Source organism: Pistacia vera, unplaced genomic scaffold (assembly GCF_008641045.1).
Source record: "Pistacia vera cultivar Batoury unplaced genomic scaffold, PisVer_v2 Contig1122, whole genome shotgun sequence".
Taxonomy (NCBI): domain Eukaryota; kingdom Viridiplantae; phylum Streptophyta; class Magnoliopsida; order Sapindales; family Anacardiaceae; genus Pistacia; species Pistacia vera.
This window is the reverse complement of record NW_022195163.1, coordinates 170,604-189,843: the sequence shown is the minus strand read 5'-3', so window position 1 is coordinate 189,843 and position 19,240 is coordinate 170,604. Positions and strand designations below refer to the sequence as shown.

The following is a 19,240-nucleotide window of genomic DNA, read 5'->3' as shown; positions in this document are numbered from 1 at the left end:
GACTAATAATCTTTGGCTTGATTGTAGTCAAATCTTACAAATTATAATTTATAATTTATATTTTACGGCTGCATGCTGCATGCATTAACAGTTTCTTAAATGAATATGTATAGAACAAAAACTTGTGAGAATTAAATCATTGAAAATTTGAGTTTTTTTTTAATTAAAAAGAAAGTCATAGTTTTTGACAATACTTCTACAACTTAATAATTATAGCAATAAAAGAAAAATAATAATTTATTCATGAATCTTTTAAGTAAAAAGATAATTTTGCCGCTGATTGTTTTGTAAACAATATATATATATATATATATATTTTTTTTTAATGACTCGGGGTATCTTGGTCAACTTATGCATACCTCAATTAATCCCTTGGGACACTGGGACTATTGATCAAGTAAGAGCTCCAGTGGTTATCTCTATTAACAATCAAGGAGGGATTCGAATTCATGATCTCTTAAGTGATACACCCAAGAGTCTCTATCGAATCACTCGGCCAAAATTAAAAAAAAAAAAAAAAAGATGCTTTTGATATGAAATTTATCTTGTTTATGTTTCTTGAATTAATTTCATTTTTTTTTTTTTTTTTGGAGATGTTGGTGTGAGTTAAATACTATAAAATAAAATGTAAAAACATGTATAAAAAGGAAAAGAGAAAGATTTTCGATTTATTCAATCATTATGTTGAATGTTGGGATCAACATTCAAATTTTAAGGATTAAAGATTTCAAAAAATGGTTCTTCTAGTCATAAGAGCAATGTTATTAGTAGGCCTGCAATTGAACCGAACATGAACGAACAGACCCATTCGAAAATCGTTCGATAAGCATGTTCGATTGTTCGTGTTCGTGTTCGAACGAACACAGGATTTATATTCGTGTTCGTTCGATTAACAAAAAGCTCGTTTGTGTTCATTCGTAACTCGTTCGTGTTCGTTCGTAACTCGTTTGTGTTCGTTCGACTAACTCATTCGACTAACTCATAAATACATGTTCGAATAACTCGTTCGATAACTTGTAAATACTTGTTCGAATAATTCGTTCGAATACCTGTTCGAATAAACAATATACACCAACTTTCCAATTCATGCCCTAGAAAACAAATATGCAACAATTTATAATTCATACCCATTTAATTCAACATTTGAAAATAAACCAACTCTCTATCTATATTTATATTTTAAATAAATCAATAAAAACTCAATAAATTAAAATAAATAACCATCATAAATAATAAAACTTCAAAATAAATTAAACAGAATAATAAATTGTTCAAAACAAATTTAGTTCCATATCAAACATGACACAAACAAAAGGAATATGCATTTTGCATAGACATTACAGCACAACCAAAAGGATTCCAAGGAGTGAACATGCCAGTATATAGTATGTACAAAATTATTATCATACATATATTAATCATAAATTAAATATAATTAATATGTTATGAAATTACCAACATTATATATTATCATATATTTATTATCATTACATAAATTAACGTAAATGTTTTAAATGTTTACATATATATTTTGTATCAACACTCATAAATTCATAGTGAAATTAGGGTATATTATAATATATGATCAATACATATGTGTGATTAATTTGTTATATATAATGTGTAATTGTGTATATACAAAATTATTATCATACATATATTAATCATAGGTTAAATATGTTAAATATGTTATGAAATTACCAAAATTATAGGTTATCATATATTTATTATCATTACATAAAATTATTGTTAGGGCCAAAAATTGTCCTTGGCCCGAATAGGAAAACGGGCTCGACACTGAAGAAGAAGCCAGACCCAATTCTGATATGACCCAACCAGATTAGGCCCATTCGGTACAAGATATAGCCAGCCCAAACCACGTGGGCACGAGCCTCCTAATCCCAGTCCATTTCCTAGGTCCATGGCGAATCCAGAGCCCACAACCCTTTCAGAATACTTTCCTACTCCTGATCAATCTCCCATTCAAGGTCACCTTCCTATTCCTGATCACTTTCCTATTCGGAGTTACTCTCCTAATCAGAATCACCTTCCTATCCGGACACTGGTAAGACAGCTTACCACAACCCTAATTCTTCTAGGGTTTGCATCAGAGTCATACTAGGACTCCTACTTCTACCAGGATTGGGAGACCAGACGACCACTATATAAACAGAGGTCGGCCCTCTCACAAGGGACAGATGACATTACACCTTCACACTGAAAGCTCTGACTTGAGAGCTCCCCATCACCACCGTAGTCACAGTCCCTGACTAAACTTCCGGTAACTTCTACTCCCTAGCCCTTACTATATTAACCTCTCTCAGCCTTGCTGACTTGAGTGTCGGAGTGTCTACGGCAAACACCACTCCGGTGTTTCTCGTTCGCTTCACGCGTGTGTTTCTCTATGTGTGCAGGTGCAGTGGATCGCTAGTGGCCTTAACCTCACGGGATCAGACCCCCCTTCCGTACAGGTAGATTTTTACGTCTACAGTTATCATAAATATTTTAAATGTTTACATATATATTTTGTATCAACACCCATAAATTTATATATATATAATCATTACTGTCTATATGTATATTTTGTATCAACACCTATAAATTCATAACGGTATAAGAGTTTATTGTAATATATGATCAATACAAATGTGTGATTAATTTAGGTTTAATTAAGCTATTATATTATTAAATTTGTTATGTTATACATTACTTGATTATACAATATGTTATGTTTATCAATTTATCATACTATATTTATTATTTATTCATTGAAATGCTATCTTATAATATTTAATTATTGATTACATTTAGAAAAATATGAAGCTATTATGTATTGGATTTACTATATTATATATCACTTGATTATATAATGTATTATGTTATTAAATTTGTCATGCTATGTATCATAATAATTTATTACTTTTTAATTAAAATGCCATATACTTATATATTTAATTATTAATGATAGTTGGAAAAAAAAAAGCTAAACATATTATATATATAAGAAAAACAAAAGTATCATAATATTTTATTATTGATTACCATTAAAAAAAATTCATCCAACCTAAATCAAACATAATATAAAAATGAAGAAAAAAATTTAAATTATAATAATGCATAACATGTTTTTCGAACATAAACGAATGAACAATCGAACGATTGTTTGCGAACGAATGGATCAGTCGAACGTATAGTGTTCGCGAACATAATCGAACGAACAACCCCTGTTCGAACTTGATCAAACATATTATCGAACAAATATCGAACTGTTCACAAAAAAATGTTCGCGAACATTATCGAACAGTAATCGAACGAACAACGAACGTTCGCGAACTGTTTGGTTCGTTTGCAGCCCTAGTTATCAGTGGAGAAATAATAATATGAAAAAATTTTAATTTATAAATAGAATTAATGACATGTTCCCATCCAAAAAATGGTCCATTGACACGTTCCCACGTTAGATTCTTAAAATACCCTTTTACTACCCAAATAATATGTTTACCTTGATTTGGGTGGAAAATGTAGTGATTTACGAAAAAACCCCTCTTCTTAGCCTCTTTCATTATTGACAATTTCTGCCTGCGTTGGGGAGTGCCAGCGACTAAAAAATATTGCAAACAGGCATTCCTCAATTTTATTTCAACCTAACAAACGCAAAAATTGAACGAATCAAACCCAATTAATCTAATTAAAACTCGAAAAACCCTACGGTGGGGAAGCTTCAATCGTCATTGATTGGTGAGCAAACGGGACCGAGAATGTTGAGGCTTTAGGAGAGGAAGATCCAGGATGTTGATTGGTGGTGGTAAGGACAATTTTTGACACCAAAAACGACTGAAAATTGGCTTGGAAGTTGAAAGGTCACGCGGTGCACAACCGATGATCGGCGAGCAAGGGATGATGATGGAGGTAAGGGTTTTGTAGAGTGGGTTGTGGGGAGTTTGATGGTGGTTTCTGGGGGAATTTATGGCAAAGAAATCAATCGGAAATTCGGCTTGAAGAGTTGGCCATGTGAATGAAGGTGGTGGTGGGAAATGGTGAGTGACGACAATAAATGGAAGCTTGGGCTTTGTAAAGGAGGTGATGAGGATCCTATAGGTAGTCTCGAAAGTGATTTTGAATATTAAAATCGACCAGAAAATGGCAAAAACCATTGGTTGTGAACGCTGCTAACTTGCGTCGTCCTTTTTACTTTTCTTCTTCTCTGATTGCCAATGTTTGTTGACCAGTCTGTCCTCATTAATAATGGACTTTTGACCATTTTGCCCTTCCTGACAATGAAAATTATTAACAAAATTATATTTTGGGTACTAAAAGGGTATTTAAAAATTGTGTGGGTGGGCATGAATTTGTCAATGGGCCATTTTTTGGGTGAGAACAGTTGTAACAATTATTTAAGTAAATTCATCAATCTACCCACATAAACCAGATTTAAAAAAAAAAAAAAAGTAATTGTTTCACTTAAATCAATTGTTAGAAAACAAAAAAAATGTAATTGTATCACTTAAATCAAACAACGGTATAAAATGCAATTGTTTTTCTAAATCAGTTAATCAAATCTAAAGTGATTGAAATTTAATAAACTTCCATTACATTGAATCCAATTTTTAAAATATAACTAAAGCAAAGCGAAATGAGTTTAATTTAATCAAGAAACTATAATAAACTTGGTCATCATTGTGATCTTCATATTGAAATTGTTTATTTGTTTATATACATATTCATAGACTATATAGAAAGACAATATCAATTAAAGAATTTCCCTCTGATATTAATGTTTAATTCCCTGCATGCTTTTTTTTTTTTTTTTTCTTTTCTTTTCTTTTTCCTCTTTAAAAGTTATATATATATATATTTATATATATATATATATATATATATATATATGATATATATATTTAACTTTTGAATATTATTTTTCTAACATCACAGTGGATGGATAGACAACGTAGCCCAACCCAATTTAAGCCCAAACTAAATCTGAAGTTGGGCTTTAATATAGATTTTATAGAAATTCAAAAACATCTTCCCACTCAAAGGTTTATCGGATCGACAATTCCTACCCTGGGCTTGAGAAACAATCAACATTCCACCTATTGTTAAGTTTTAATTCTCTTAAAACTCAAACACCTCTAAAATTTGATTGAATGAAAGAATGCAGTAGTCATCACTCGAACGTTCAACATCGTAAAAAGAAAGAAAAAAGTCCGGAAAAACAAGTTGTAATTTCGATTACACAATGCCTATTAGAGGACCAACTCCTTCTTCATCTACACTTTTCACTTCTCTTCTCTTTAAATTTTGTTGCAATAAAGATTTAGTTTAATTTTTGATTAACTTGATACTAACTCTTTATCAATAAGAGATTTGTTTATCCATTGTGTGTTTATGGATTAACAAAATTTTAAAATTTTAAGGATGAACATTGAAGATTATTTTTAAAATGTATTAGTTAGATAATTATTAATGAAGGCAAAGAGACATTTTTGTCTCTCACAATCCCGACGTGACAGCCTGTAATTGATTAGTTCGTAATTGAGCATACGAGACCCATTGCGAGTTGCCACGTTAGGATTATGAAAGAAAGTTTGTAAATTTAGTTGTAAATGTAATATTACCCGACATTTAATGGTCAAAAGCAGCAAAATTTCAATTTCGATGGATGACACTAATGATAATGTTGACAGTTTCTCAAACTAAGGGTGGGAAAATGTTAATTAATCAAACTTAGGGTGCGAAAATGTATTTCAGCCTTGAATAAATGCTATCCATACCTTGGGTCTCAATTTTGTGTCTCTAACTAATGTGGTTCTCTTAATCATGTAATAATATTATCATCATAATAATTTTAAGATAGTGTGATAACTCTTAATGTGTTAAATATCTTTAATTATATAAATCATAACATAAGTTTAGAATTCCCAAATTTACCATTGTTATATTGAATATAAGAATGTGGTAAGTATTGATAAAGCGTTATTTTGATGATATTTACTACATATTTTTATTTTATATTTTTCATAAAAAAGTACATTAAACAAATATAATTTTGTATCCTAAGTGATGTGGTTGCTTATGTGTTAACACTACCTTGACTTTAGGATAACGAGATAAGTGAACAACTTTTTTGTAATCAATCTCAAATTGACACATAAATTGCCACGCTATTTGAGATATATGTATCATTGTTATAAGAACATATTCTATTCATGATTATTTAAACAAAAATTTTAATGTGCAATGGGATATATCTGATTATAAGCAATACAAAATTGTAAGTCTTTAATTGCTTAACATATAAATTTATTGTGATTTTTTCTTCAAAGTATATATATATATTGTGTTTTTTAATTGCATGATGTTCATAATTATCTGTAAGGATATTTTTAGCTTTAATTTTTTTCTGAACTTTCAATTTGATTATCCAAAATATTATTTTAATAATAACGATGGTGTGGGGTAGCAGGTATGAAGCATAAGTGAAGGGAATAAAATGTTACTGTTTTAAAATATATATATATATATATATATATATATAAATGAAATGAAAGACATTTATGGGGTGCCATAAGAAAAAAAATTAATTTTAAAACTTTCAAATAAGGAATTTTAAGTATTGTGGCTTCTTTAGCTTATAACTGGGGTGCCGATAGCTCCACTTTGAGAGTAATTTAACTTTAATAGCATTAGAGTCTCAAATGAAATAGATTTAAAATGAAATATAGAAAGAAAGTTTCCCCTTTGATAGTGAAGATAAGTTATCACATTTTATTAAATTTGATGTTTTATTATTGATTTTGATAAAATATTACAAATTGTAAGAACAACAATGCTACAGACACCAGTGTTTTTACACCGAAATTTTGTACCGGCTTACGCGTCTGCTGGCTCAAACCATTCAACACGTTTTACGTTAATAATTTTTTTCTAATTAACATGGACTTCGGTCCATATTATATGGACGGGAGTCCATTTACCACGGACGGGCGTCCTCATTTAAAGGGCACCCGTCCATTGATAAATGAAATAAAAAATATTAAAAAAATTAGGGACAGCCATCCCTTAAGTATGGACGGCCGTCCATAATGAATGGACGCCCGTCCATTAAGTATGGATGGCCGTCCATATTTAATGGACGGGCGTCCATTCCTCATGGACGATCGTCCATACTATTCCTTTTTTTTTTTTTTTTTTTCTAAAAACTAGTAAGGAAGTATGAAAATCGCATGGAAACTTTTCCAACCAAGGATCCTGCTATGGCATTCTCCAGTCAGGTCTTGAACAAGAGAAGATTCAAAGACTTCAATGGAGAAAACAGCTCCAGAAATGGCTCCAACTGCAGCCCCTCAAACAAATCCACTCTTTGTTTCTTGCCCTATTGAAGCTCCAGTCATGGCTCCCAACAACGTGCCCACTATATAACACAAATTCAAATCAAACAAATAAGATTACTCACAATTCTGGAGACAGAGCGTTCCAAAGAAAACTTCCTTTATATGCAAAAATCATTAGCATAATTAGAAAAATGACATGCTAGTACATCATTGTCTCCATATAAATTTACAATAACCTTATAAAATATGCATAAAGATGAACATAATATCCAAAATTAAAATGGCAGACAGAAACAGATCAAAGATCAAAACAAACTATCATTTCATTAACACAACCAAATAATGTTGAATAAAACAAGAAGGGCATACAGAAAGGGCAACCAACCAACCTAATGCAAAGAAGAAAGTGAAGTTCGCCGAGAAGATGTTCCCAAGAATGGCGGAAACGGCAAAAGTGCAGAAATCTTTGACTCTTTCAAAGAAATTCCCAAACAAAGACAAAGATGACATAGAGAAACGTGATGGGTATGCATAAAACTCCATTGATTTAGGTTCCAAGAACTACACTCAGGTCCCATTGCAGTTACAATCCATGTCTATTGGCAATGAGGACGGCGAGAGTGTAAGTCCATGTCCTATACAAGACGGTGGCAAAGACTTTTTAAACCTAGCCCTTCTAGTGCCAGGTGAATGTAGTGGTAGTACAGGATCATCAAAACAACCAGAAGAAACCGACAAGTCAGTGAATATTTTTTTTTCATGACAGTATATGTAAAGCTATAAGTTATGTGCTTTTGGACGGGCGTCCATTGTTTTTTTTTTTTTAAAACAACACAACTTTTTATGGACTATGAACGACCATCCAAAAACGTTGGACGGCCATCCATTTATGTCAGTATTCAATCGTCCAACGAGGCTGTCTCCACGTGTTTCGGTGCAATTTTTCGGTGCAACTTTTCGATGGTTATAGCATTTTTGTTGTAAGAAACTGCTTAATTTAATTTAATTTGATTAACTAAGAAAAATATACTTTGAAACATGTGTTTTATTTGTTTAATGTGAATCAAAATATGTTTATTTTATTTTCAAAATATTATTCTACTATTTACTAACCATTTTAGTGTGAGGAAAGAAAATGAAACGAATCGGCAAAGAAAAGTGCAAGAGAGCTTGAGCAAACTGGGGACCCACTTATCCAAGCTCCTTCCACACGTTCATTTCTCTCAGCCAAAGACAACGTCCACAACTGTCAAATAACCAACAAGCTTCAACAAACTCCACTCAAACTCAATGGCATCACCAACTTCATTACTACCCAAAACCACTTCTCCATTTCTCTCATCCGCCTTTTCACTTCCCTCAACCCATTTCACCAAACCTTCACTCTTTACCTCACCAGACCATCTTTCCAAAAGATCACCACCTCCTCCTCTTCCTATTCATATTACTCAAGCAAAGAAGAAGAACCCTTGGCTTGATCCTTTTGATGATGGAGAGGACCCTGACATGGAGTATGGCTCGTTGTTTGCAGATGGCAAGCAAGATGAAGATCCTAGACCACCTGATAATCCTGACAACCCTTATGGCTTCTTGAAGTTCCCAATGGGATTCAATGTTGAAATTGCTTCTTTGCCTTTGAAAATCAGAGGTGATGTTCGAAGATGTTGCTGTGTTGTCTCTGGTGGTGTCTATGAAAACTTGCTCTTCTTCCCTGCTATTCAGTTGCTTAAGGACAGGTAATTCATTAAGAAAAATGCTATCCTTACAAAGACCCATACAAAGAAGGCTACAAAGTGATATCAGCAAGAAGAGAAAAACAAAGAAAAAACGGAAAAGAGAGAAAGAGATAGAGAGAAATCATGAAAATCAAGGGTTGAGATTGTCTTTGCATACCTCCTTTATATGTGTCTTTGTAAAACTAGCATTGCTCATTCATTAATTAGGTAAATAAAAATTGGCTTTTGCACTTCATTTACATAATGGGTTGGGATACTTAAACTTAAATATTTTACTGCGCGTAATCATAATGTTATTTGCTGCGTGTTCGGTTAATTTTGCAAGGTATCCTGGAGTTCAGGTGGATGTGATTGCATCAGCCAGAGGGAAACAGACTTATGAGATGAACAAGAATGTGAGGTGGGCCGATGTTTTTGATCCTGATGATGATTGGCCTGATCCTGCTGAGTACACTGACTTTGTTGGAGTAATCAAGGTGTGCTTTTGCATAGTTGCATAGGAAAGAACTTAAATAACATTTTGTTATGAAGAAATCTCAAACTAGCAACTAGAATCTGTTCACAATGTGCATATTATAACTTACAGGGGCTATCCATTTTGGGTTGAATTGTTATGCACATTCGCAGAGTAGGTACTATGACATGATGTTATCGACCAAATTGGCGGGACTTGGCCATGCGGCATTCTTGTTTATGTCGACAGCTCGTGATAGAGTAAGTTATATTTACCCGAATGTAAATGCAGCAGGAGCAGGCTTGCTTCTGTCTGAGACTTTTACTGCAGAGAGTATGAATCTTTCAGAAGGGGGCTACAACATGTGAGTTCTGCAATACAATAGACAAAAGAAAGCATTGTATAATTCTGATACTCCATTAAAAATTTCAGTTTTCGAATTCGATTGCTTGATTTAGGTACCAGCAGATGGTTGATTGGCTGGGGAGACCATTTCGCAGCGTGCCAAGGACGCCAGTACCCCCACTGAGAGTTTCACTTTCGAGGAAACTTAAGGAGGCTGTAGCAGAAAAATATAAGAAAGCAGGTGTGGAGAAAGGGAAATATGTTGTGATTCATGGAATAGAGTCAGATTCAAAGGCCTCAATGCAATCTAGAGGAGACACTGATAGTTTGCTCCCACTTCAAAAGTGGGCTGAAATAGCCGAGGGTATAAGGTACACAATTTGTTGATTTTCTGAAATTCGCTGGTTCTTCACTGTGTCATATGTTGATAACGGACTACTACAATCAGGAAAAAGGAATTTGAATGTTGGATGTATTATGAAACAGGGGAGTTACACCGCTTTTTGTAATTCCACATGAGAAAGAAAGGGAAAATGTGGAAGAAGTTGTTGGAGAGGACACAAATATTGTGTTCATCACCACCCCTGGACAGGTATTTATGTGCTCCTGAACTCTTTTTGATGTGTAACAATAATCTTTTCAAAAAACGAAAAAATTGAAAATGTAAACAAAGTGGTGCCTTAGAATTATAATGTTGACACACTCATTCATCTACTTCAGCTAGCTGCTCTCATCAATGATTCAGCTGGTGTGATAACTACAAATACAGCAGCTATTCAACTAGCAACTGCACGTGAAAAGCCAAGGTTGTATTCATTTTCTAAGAAACTCAATGCTTCTGTGTTTTCTTTATACTATTTGATAAAATCAGGGTTCATTAGTTTTGAATTCGTTAGCAAGTCCCCTCGACATTTTGAGAATTGTTTGAAACTGTCACTAAAATCACCAGAAACATCCCCCAATGTTTCATGAATGTATCATAAGCTTCTCTATAGAAAGAATCTTTGTCTATCTTCTGCATTTGATTTGCTTGACCTGTGAATAAATTTACCCTTTGATGAAGTCGTTCATTTCAATGAACCTAAAAAGAGAGTTATAACTCTTCTCTTTGTTGCCATTCTTGCAGCATTGCACTGTTTAGTTCTGAGCTGAAGGGAAGACTGTTTATTCCAAATGCAGAAGACAAGAAATGCACTATTGTTCCATCTAAGACAGGAAAACTGGCAGATGTTGAAGTTCAGGATGTGATAAATGCAATGCAAATTTTTACTGAATCTCTAGCTCTAGCCTGAACAAAAAAATTGTTTTTCATTTCATTTAATTTTGTTTTCTTTCTGCTTACTTTCAAATGTATATTGAAATTGAAAGTATGATAGTGAACTAGCACATATGCCTTCACCTATATAAGTTACTTTACATGGAAAGGAGTACGAACAATAAGCCGAATTTGCAGAATGTTTAAAAATCAACTCGAATCAAAATTAAAATTTCTCACCAGTTTCTAACCATCTAAATTGAAACTTCACTCTCTTCTTCTCACCACTGTTTTATAAATGTTGATTTTGATGGCAATACCAGTAAAAAGAAAATTTATAATAAATTCTGGAAATAAATCACAAGGAATGCATTAGAACAAGTGTTACCGTGGTTGAATGGCATCACAGAGGAAAAAGAAAATTCAGAGTCTAGCAGTCCAATATAAATTCAGAGTCTAGCAGTCCAATATCATTTATGCATAGGTTCAATAAATGTTGAATAATTCTTCTAAATGGTAAAAAAAAAAAAAAAAAAAAAATGTGCATCCTACGGAAAAAATGATTCTAAAGTATCATGCATAAAGATTGAGTCAATGTCATTACCGATAGCCAACTAATAGAGAAAAATGTCAACCGAAGTAAATAATCAAAGATAAAAAAAGTACTCTACTAGAAGCAGATGCACTGGAAGAGAATTTGGAGACAAATTTTTTCCCATTTAATTCTTCTGATCACTGGTCAGTCTACTGCAACTCTTTAATTATGAGAGTGGCTTCGCGCGAGTAGCTGGGTCTTCCTTTGATTCCACATGTATAATGAACAAATAGCCCAAAACCCACAAAAGAATGTACTGAAAGGGGACCCAGGTCAGACATGCAAGAAGACTTACAATGCTCCCTACATATTGAGGATCTTTTATAAAGCCAAATGGAAACTCTTTTACCCATGGAATGTTCTTTCCGAAGCGTACACCATAGTAAATGCCTGATTCACCAAGTAATTGATACACCCTGCATGTAACAATTTTAGTACGACAAACAAATAGAGAAGTTCAAGAAACATAGGCTAAAGACCAAAATAACCATACCAAACAGGACCTCAAGGCACAAAATATATATCATGCAATTGTGCTTTGCTGAAGTTGCAAAATGAGAAAACAGAAGTCTGTTTCTGCTGTTACTCCATTAAGACGCATGACAGTAGTTTCAGCAAAAAAATTTATCATATGGGCAATCATTTTGCAGGATTCCGGTAATTTCCTTAGTTTGAGATAGGTATTACCATCTCTGTTAGTTGTTTGAACACCATATATTACTTCTATTATGTACTGTTGCTAAAGGGTAATTTTCAAGTTTTCCACTAATATTCCATACAATGTTTATGCACAAGATACTACTTCTGATAAATCCTGATTTACAAGTAAAGTTACAACAGGTCTCCATGTTGTATTTAGAAATCCAGGGAAAGGTTGGATTGGCATCCTCATTTATTTATCTTTTTCCTTTCACATTTGCTACTCCAAAATGGGGAAAAGCTCCAGTTTTAGAGTGTTTTTGGCTTGTACTTAAGGAACAATGGTTAAAGGTTAAAAATGATTTTGGATTCTATTTCTAGGTTGACAATTAGATCTACGTCGATTTTGTAATGAGAACTTTAAAGCTGTTGAAGAGAAGATGAATGCAAAGAGAAAGAGAACAGAAAATTGCCAAGCTACACCAAGGATAGGCATCCCACAGCAGAAAAGATGCATCATTCAAGAAAACAAAGTTTTCCAAGAAATTACTCCTATGAGGCTATGACTAACCCAAATTACAAAACCAATAAAAATGTGGAGGAAAAAGCAATAAATGTTTTTGATTAATAAACATACGAAACAAAAGAGCTATATGTGACCAAATCCAACCAGCCTTATCGTAAGCCTGGAACTAAAATGAACAAATTATGACTATTACAAGCATCTAAAGAGTTTGTATATTAAGCCAAAACTAGACTGAACAAGTCACTGCAATCATTAGACACTCAAGAGTTCATAACAACAATCAAATACTACTTTCTAGGAATGTTAGATATAATACAACTTCACAATTTTGGCTCCTGAAATCAAATTCTAGTGAAAGCAAAAGTATTAATCAGGAGTAAATGGCCAAGTTTCAGGAAACTAGTAAGAGAATGCTTAAAGGTTTCAAACAAATTAAATATTTCTAATGATCTTGTTGGCCGTCTCAAAAAGGGCACTCACATAACATACACAGAAACATACAACCAGCCTCCTAAAATATCTTGATGTTCCCCACAAATTTAAATGAAAAAACAAATATAATGCCTGCACTAAAATCTCACTCAACAAACCATAAACGAGAGAACCAACCACTTGGCAACTATTAACATTTAACAACTTAAAGATATGAAAAAAAAATTAAAAAAAATTCAAACCCCACACCAACATGAAGCATCTCTAATACTAAACTATGCACATGATTAAACAACATAATGGGAAATTTTTTTTCTTCAAATTCTACTGCCAGCTACCCTCAAGCTACAAACTTTAAGCTAAAGTTAGGATCTTTTGATACAACCACTAAAAAAGATAAAACTTTCCTAAATAAAAATCTGACCTGAAATTGAGGAACTGGCCAAAGAGAAAAAGTGGATAAAAGTAGAGAGGAGGAGGCCAGGAAAGAGAGGAAACTGAATATAGAGAAATGAACTGCAAGAGCTTCAAGAAATGTGAGACATAAGCCATTACTTTTGAAGGGTCTTGGCCTTTCCCACATAAATTTACCCATGCTTGTGGAGATGTCCACAGCCAGTAGTAGAATGGGAATGGCAGTAACACTCCTATGGCTGCCACTATCCCCATTTTTCTCAGCCTGTGTTTTTTTTTCTCTCACTGTTATTCTCAGAAAGTTCACACTTCCAGTGTTTTCTTGACAGGTTTGGAAGTTGGTATATCTGGGCTCAGATGGGCTGGGGTTAGGGCCCATGGGTTCAGTATCAAGTTCATATGGGGCTTGATGGGCCTGTAAAATGCATTTTATATTCTTAATTTTAAATTAATGGATGAATTTGAAAATATATGAAGAAAATGATGTTAATAGTCTTAAAATCATAATAAATAATATTTGTAAGATTATCATATGATTTCTTTAATAATTTTTTTTATATATTTAACTTTTGAATTAAAATATGTAAAATGTCCAATAATAATTTAAAATATAATGACATGTGCTAAGAATAATATTTCTAGTGATAATATGAAGTGGGTTAAGCTAAAAGTAAATAAATAAATTATAATTTTCAGTGAAAAAAGCATAAACAATTTTAAAATGGAAGCATAAAACAAAAACCTGAAAATCATGAATAAATTATTCAAGTGCATGAGGATACGGACACTTGTCAACTACATGTTTAATTTGCTAAATTCCATCATGAATAAATACTTATTTATTAATAAAAAAAAAAAAAGGCATCAAGTCAAATCAAAGGGCCAAAGGTAAATTAATTACAATGAAATCAATATGTTTTGACATAGACTCTTAGGTGTATTACTCAAGAGGTCTTGAATTCAAGTCATTCCTCAATTGTTAATAAAAGTAGTCACTGGAGCTCTTATCCAGCCGATAATTCTAGAGTCTCGGAAGATTAGTTGAGATACACATAAGTTGGTCCAGACACCTCCAGTCATTAAAAAAAAAAAAAAAACCAATGTGGTAATGTTTGAAAATTAGTATTTTTAATTTTATAAGAGCAAACTCTTCTTTGAAATTTTTTTACAACTCCAAGAACAGAATCCATGATAGCCTATCAAAGCACCCATAGTTGATTCTTTCTATCATTTTATTGGGCTTTGATGGGCCTATGAAAATGGTAACAATTGTCGTATATCAATTTGGTTATTTATTGAAATTAAAAATAAAATATTTGATTAGATTTAGAACAATTAATGTGGTTCAAAGCCCTTTAACAAAAGCAACTTTTAATATTAATTAATACTTGTAGAATTAAAAAGTAGTGATGCTTTGAACAAGATCCGCTTTAGCCTATGATTTATATTCTCTCAACCATAAATTTTATCCTAAGTAAATAAAATAAAAATAAGCTTGTTCTGCACACGTACCACCTTGTGCAATTGCTTACTTATGATTCAAAATAATTCTACTACTTTAATTAATTAATTAGTTTATCTGCCTTTTAGAGGAATCATTTTCAGCTTGTACGGCCTCCATGATCTTTTATCTATCTTTTTATTATTTAGTTATTATTCGTTGTAAATTAAGGCAAATTACCCAACTTTTTTTTATATATTGTTTTTTAGTTTGATTAAAATTATTTTTAACGGCTTATTTGGGCCTGAATTGAACCAAATTTGACCCACATGTATAAGTGGGCCCTTGGGGGTAAAGCCCAAGTTGTGGGTAAAGTACTCAAATTAGAAATCTAAATGTGATCAATATGGTACCAAAGATTAACAATAGACAACTTATAATTGAGGAAGATACTGATTTAGTATTTTAATTTTTTTTCATTGTGAAAATCTTTTTTTTTTTTTTTTTTTTATCACTAGGTGTCCGATCAGCTTATCCGCACCTCAACTAATCCCCTGAGGCTCTAGAATTGTTAGTCGGATAATAGCTCTAGTGACTATCCTTATTAATGTTTGGGAAGACTTAAACTCAGAAGTTCATGAAATCTTTTTTTCCTCTTTTACTATCAGACCATCTAAGGGTGGTTAAGTGAAAATCTTTTCTCTACAAGAAAAGTTGCATTGTAAAAAGGGGACAATAAGGTCCTCTAGAATTTATACTTTCCCTTTATATATGAATATGGGATGCGCATAATATCTCTTGGGCCCCCGAAAAGGTTATTCTAACAAATGCAACCCAATCTACTAATGACATGTGGTATATAGTACTTAACTAAATGGTGCTAAGTCATCATCATACAATTCCTACCTCTACTTCTAGGCTCCAATTCTTAAATATAGGTTGACAAACTCTTAACTTATACTCTCTTCTTATTTTGTTCTACTTCAAAGTTCCTATCTTTAGAAATTTTGGTAATTGAATACGGATTTGAGCATTTAAATCCTTTTCACCGGTCACTATCATCGAATCTCTTGATCGTTCTATTTTTCTTTATAAACGTTCTAATTTGAGAGCATCACAATGATATTCAGAACTTTTAATCCTGACCTCTCCTTAAAAGGTTCTAACTTTTTATTTAGATCACCTGATCACTTAATCTGACACTCCACTAAACCACTTTAAATTTTAACATCTACTTAAACAAATATCAAGCATCAACATACATGAAGCTAAGTTTAGGTCAATTTCTTAGAACTATATATAATTTTCGATCTACTAAAATAAATAAATAAATAAACCATATTTATTAATAATTTATGCTATAAAAGGGGATTGCTTTTAGACCCAAAAAAAAAAAAAAGAATAATAATATAATTCTTAAAAGGGGAAGTAATGATGTTAATATAAGGTAATTCATTGTCACCAACTTCATTTGTACTATATAATATAAATATTAAAAAGAATATTTAGTAATTCCATAAGTAATTCAAAGGGACCACATGTTCTCTAGTTTATGGACCACCAGAACCCATGTGATGCCAAGTGCCAAGAGAAAAAGCTAACTACTTTTCCACTAATTTTTTTGTATAAATAATTAATTGCTTTGCCACCAAATTGTAATTAAAGTAATTAATTAATGTAATTATACTAATTTCTTTTGAGATTGGTTGCAATTTGGAAACCTTGCAATATGCACCTCCTTTGTACCTTTCTTCTTTCGTTATTCTAATTCAAAAGCAAATTACATAATAACAACTTAATTAATCTATGCTCATGCTTTTTGTAGGTGGAAGTTATCTTAACACTTGTTCATTAACTTAAAAGAGTGCATTTGGTATCTTTTTAAAAAGTGGGTTTGAAAGATATAGAATAAACTTAGCATTCATATAACTTTTAACTTAGATTTACAATAGCGATTCTCATAAAATTTACTTGTAAATAAGGGTTTTATATACACTCCAACTCAAGTTCATCTTAAATATGGAGGTATCACATTTTTTAACGCATGCAAACCAAAGATCAAATACAAGTCACTAGTTCTAATTTTTACATTTTGTTTAACCAACGATTGGTTGTTTATTCCAAGGTTTTAAAACCCGACTCAGGCTGAAACCTGGCAAAGTGATCGGGTCCTGAGTTGACCCGTTGAACTGGTTTGACCGATGATGTCATCATGTAAAATAGTTTGAAATCCGACAAAAACACTCCTAAAAATTCCATAAGTCCCTATAAGTCGACAACCGAGGCCAAATAGGGTATGTTTCTGGCGCCGACAACACACCCCATCACCACAAAAACTCTGCCCATTAAAAACCACTGGTTTATTCATCATCTGCACATTAAAAACTTCATACTATCTATACTTCTTGAGAGCTAAGTAAATCCAATAGGATATTATCTATTCCTGTCGAATCTAACTTAAATTCCTGAATTTATTCCTACTAAATCTTGATACTCAAGGGATTGTTTTCGTCCATCTATCTAGCTAGGAAATCAGTCAAACTAAGAGAAAACTTAGGCACTGCAGAGAAGAACTTGAAAATAGTGGTTGACAAAATGTTACATCCACAAGCTTTAACTTAAAAGATGACCAATTGAAGATCTTAGTAGATGCTATAGGGATTAACTTTAGAGATTGAATGTTATATGTATAGGAAAAATCTGAAAAGTGAGATTGAAAGAATAGTGTAATCGAATCAAATTTTTGTTGAGATTTATAGTTTAATATTTTTAACCACAACAGTGGTGCAGGGGCATTGTGAACAAGAATATGCTTATATATTTAATATTATTGACATCATCAAACATTCATTCATTGGTTGATTCTTAAGGAACAATATTTTTAGACCAGTCAAAGCATTTTACAGAATAAGCATCAACAGGATCATCCAATCAAATTTGTGTTTCTTGGTGATTATAATTTTATAAATCAAGCTACTTTCTTATTGGCAAAGGATATTTATTTTAAGAAGAAAAAGAAAATATATACCTAGTCTAAGAGGTAACACTATTATTCTTATCCTTGTACAAAATCCTACTACAAAGAGTAAATACATATCCATTGAGTAATATATATATATATTATCATTCTATGCCAGAGATCGATGATTATATACTTTAATTAATATCTAAAGTACGTTTTAGATATAACGATCTGTATACAACACTATATAAAGAGAATAATGTTATATAAACATGCATTCATTACTCTCTCAATCTAAAATTTTTAGCAACCCTTAATCTAAAGATTGAATTCGCCAAATAATATAAGAATGGCACCCGGACCTCGTTAAAAGAACAAAATAATAATCATTTTAACAAATAACTTATTTAAATAATATCTTTGTACAAATTATTATTATTATCATTTTATAACTGAGGTATTCAGATCAGCTTGCACGTATCTCGACTAATCCTAATGACTCATTGAATACCCTATGTTGTGTGTGATTTTTCCATCAAGGTCGGTGAGTTTCAAGGTATTAGATCGACCCAGAATCACACCGACTTTATCGATTGTCCAACCCAACATAAGCTCATCGACATATAGCTCGATCCAGCACAAGCTAGTCGCGAACAACCTGAATGATCATTCAATCAATTCCCAGATAATCTCAGATCCTAGATATTATGGGAATGACCAGATTAACAATAATCTCTGCGCAATCACAACGCCTAATCGCGAGAATATGAGAATTGCAGTTCAAATCAATTGTAACCTCTTTATTTTCGCTCTTTCCTTTGTACAAACCTTGTATATAAACCCCCTTAAATGATTAAAAAGGGGTTAGAAATTTTCCATAGAACTCTCAGTGCAAGCTCTCACAGCGAATACAAGTACAATGAATGTAGGCATAAGATGTTACCTCGCCGAACCACTTTAAAAATTTTATTGTCTTTTACTTTGTTGCACTTATCATTCACCCATCGTTGATTATCCGTAATCATGCCCACGTCCATTCCGATTCCACCAAGGTTAATCAGATCTCTCTGATTGGTGCGAATTTTCATATCAATATTTTGGTGCTAG

At 32.4% G+C, this 19,240-nt stretch overlaps 2 protein-coding genes across 3 annotated transcripts; one reads left to right on the top strand and one right to left on the bottom strand.

Annotated features, from left to right (window-relative positions):
- The first annotated feature begins 8,599 nt into the window (after positions 1 to 8,599).
- LOC116142078 (photosynthetic NDH subunit of subcomplex B 1, chloroplastic) lies at positions 8,600 to 11,301 on the top strand. Its single transcript, XM_031427542.1, has 7 exons — positions 8,600 to 9,070; positions 9,396 to 9,546; positions 9,698 to 9,888; positions 9,983 to 10,240; positions 10,356 to 10,461; positions 10,590 to 10,675; positions 10,996 to 11,301. The coding sequence occupies exons 1-7, from the start codon at positions 8,625 to 8,627 to the stop codon at positions 11,159 to 11,161; spliced, it is 1,404 nt and encodes a 467-aa protein (XP_031283402.1). The 5' UTR covers positions 8,600 to 8,624; the 3' UTR covers positions 11,162 to 11,301.
- A 383-nt stretch (positions 11,302 to 11,684) lies between these two features.
- LOC116142099 (phosphatidyl-N-methylethanolamine N-methyltransferase) lies at positions 11,685 to 14,031 on the bottom strand. Of its 2 annotated transcripts, XM_031427557.1 has the most exons (3): positions 13,741 to 14,031; positions 12,015 to 12,135; positions 11,685 to 11,917 (listed from the first exon to the last, which is right to left on the bottom strand). In XM_031427557.1, the coding sequence occupies exons 1-3, from the start codon at positions 13,983 to 13,985 to the stop codon at positions 11,882 to 11,884; spliced, it is 402 nt and encodes a 133-aa protein (XP_031283417.1). In that variant the 5' UTR covers positions 13,986 to 14,031; the 3' UTR covers positions 11,685 to 11,881. The 2 variants fall into 2 exon arrangements, with proteins under 2 accessions (XP_031283417.1, XP_031283411.1); XM_031427551.1 differs by having other exon boundaries at positions 11,685 to 12,135.
- Positions 14,032 to 19,240: the final 5,209 nt, after the last annotated feature.

What these genes read in the sequence shown, in the direction of transcription:
- LOC116142078 (XM_031427542.1), top strand. Translation starts at nt 8,625, where the DNA reads ATGGCATCACCAACTTCATTACTACCCAAAACCACTTCTCCATTTCTC. An exon ending in ATTCAGTTGCTTAAGGACAG is followed by an intron (nt 9,071 to 9,395) that starts GTAATTCATTAA and finishes TAATTTTGCAAG; the next exon opens with GTATCCTGGAGTTCAGGTGG. An exon ending in GAAATAGCCGAGGGTATAAG is followed by an intron (nt 10,241 to 10,355) that starts GTACACAATTTG and finishes ATTATGAAACAG; the next exon opens with GGGAGTTACACCGCTTTTTG.
- LOC116142099 (XM_031427551.1), bottom strand. Translation starts at nt 13,985, where the DNA reads ATGGGGATAGTGGCAGCCATAGGAGTGTTACTGCCATTCCCATTCTAC. An exon ending in GGCCAGTTCCTCAATTTCAG is followed by an intron (nt 12,136 to 13,740) that starts GTCAGATTTTTA and finishes TGTTACATGCAG; the next exon opens with GGTGTATCAATTACTTGGTG.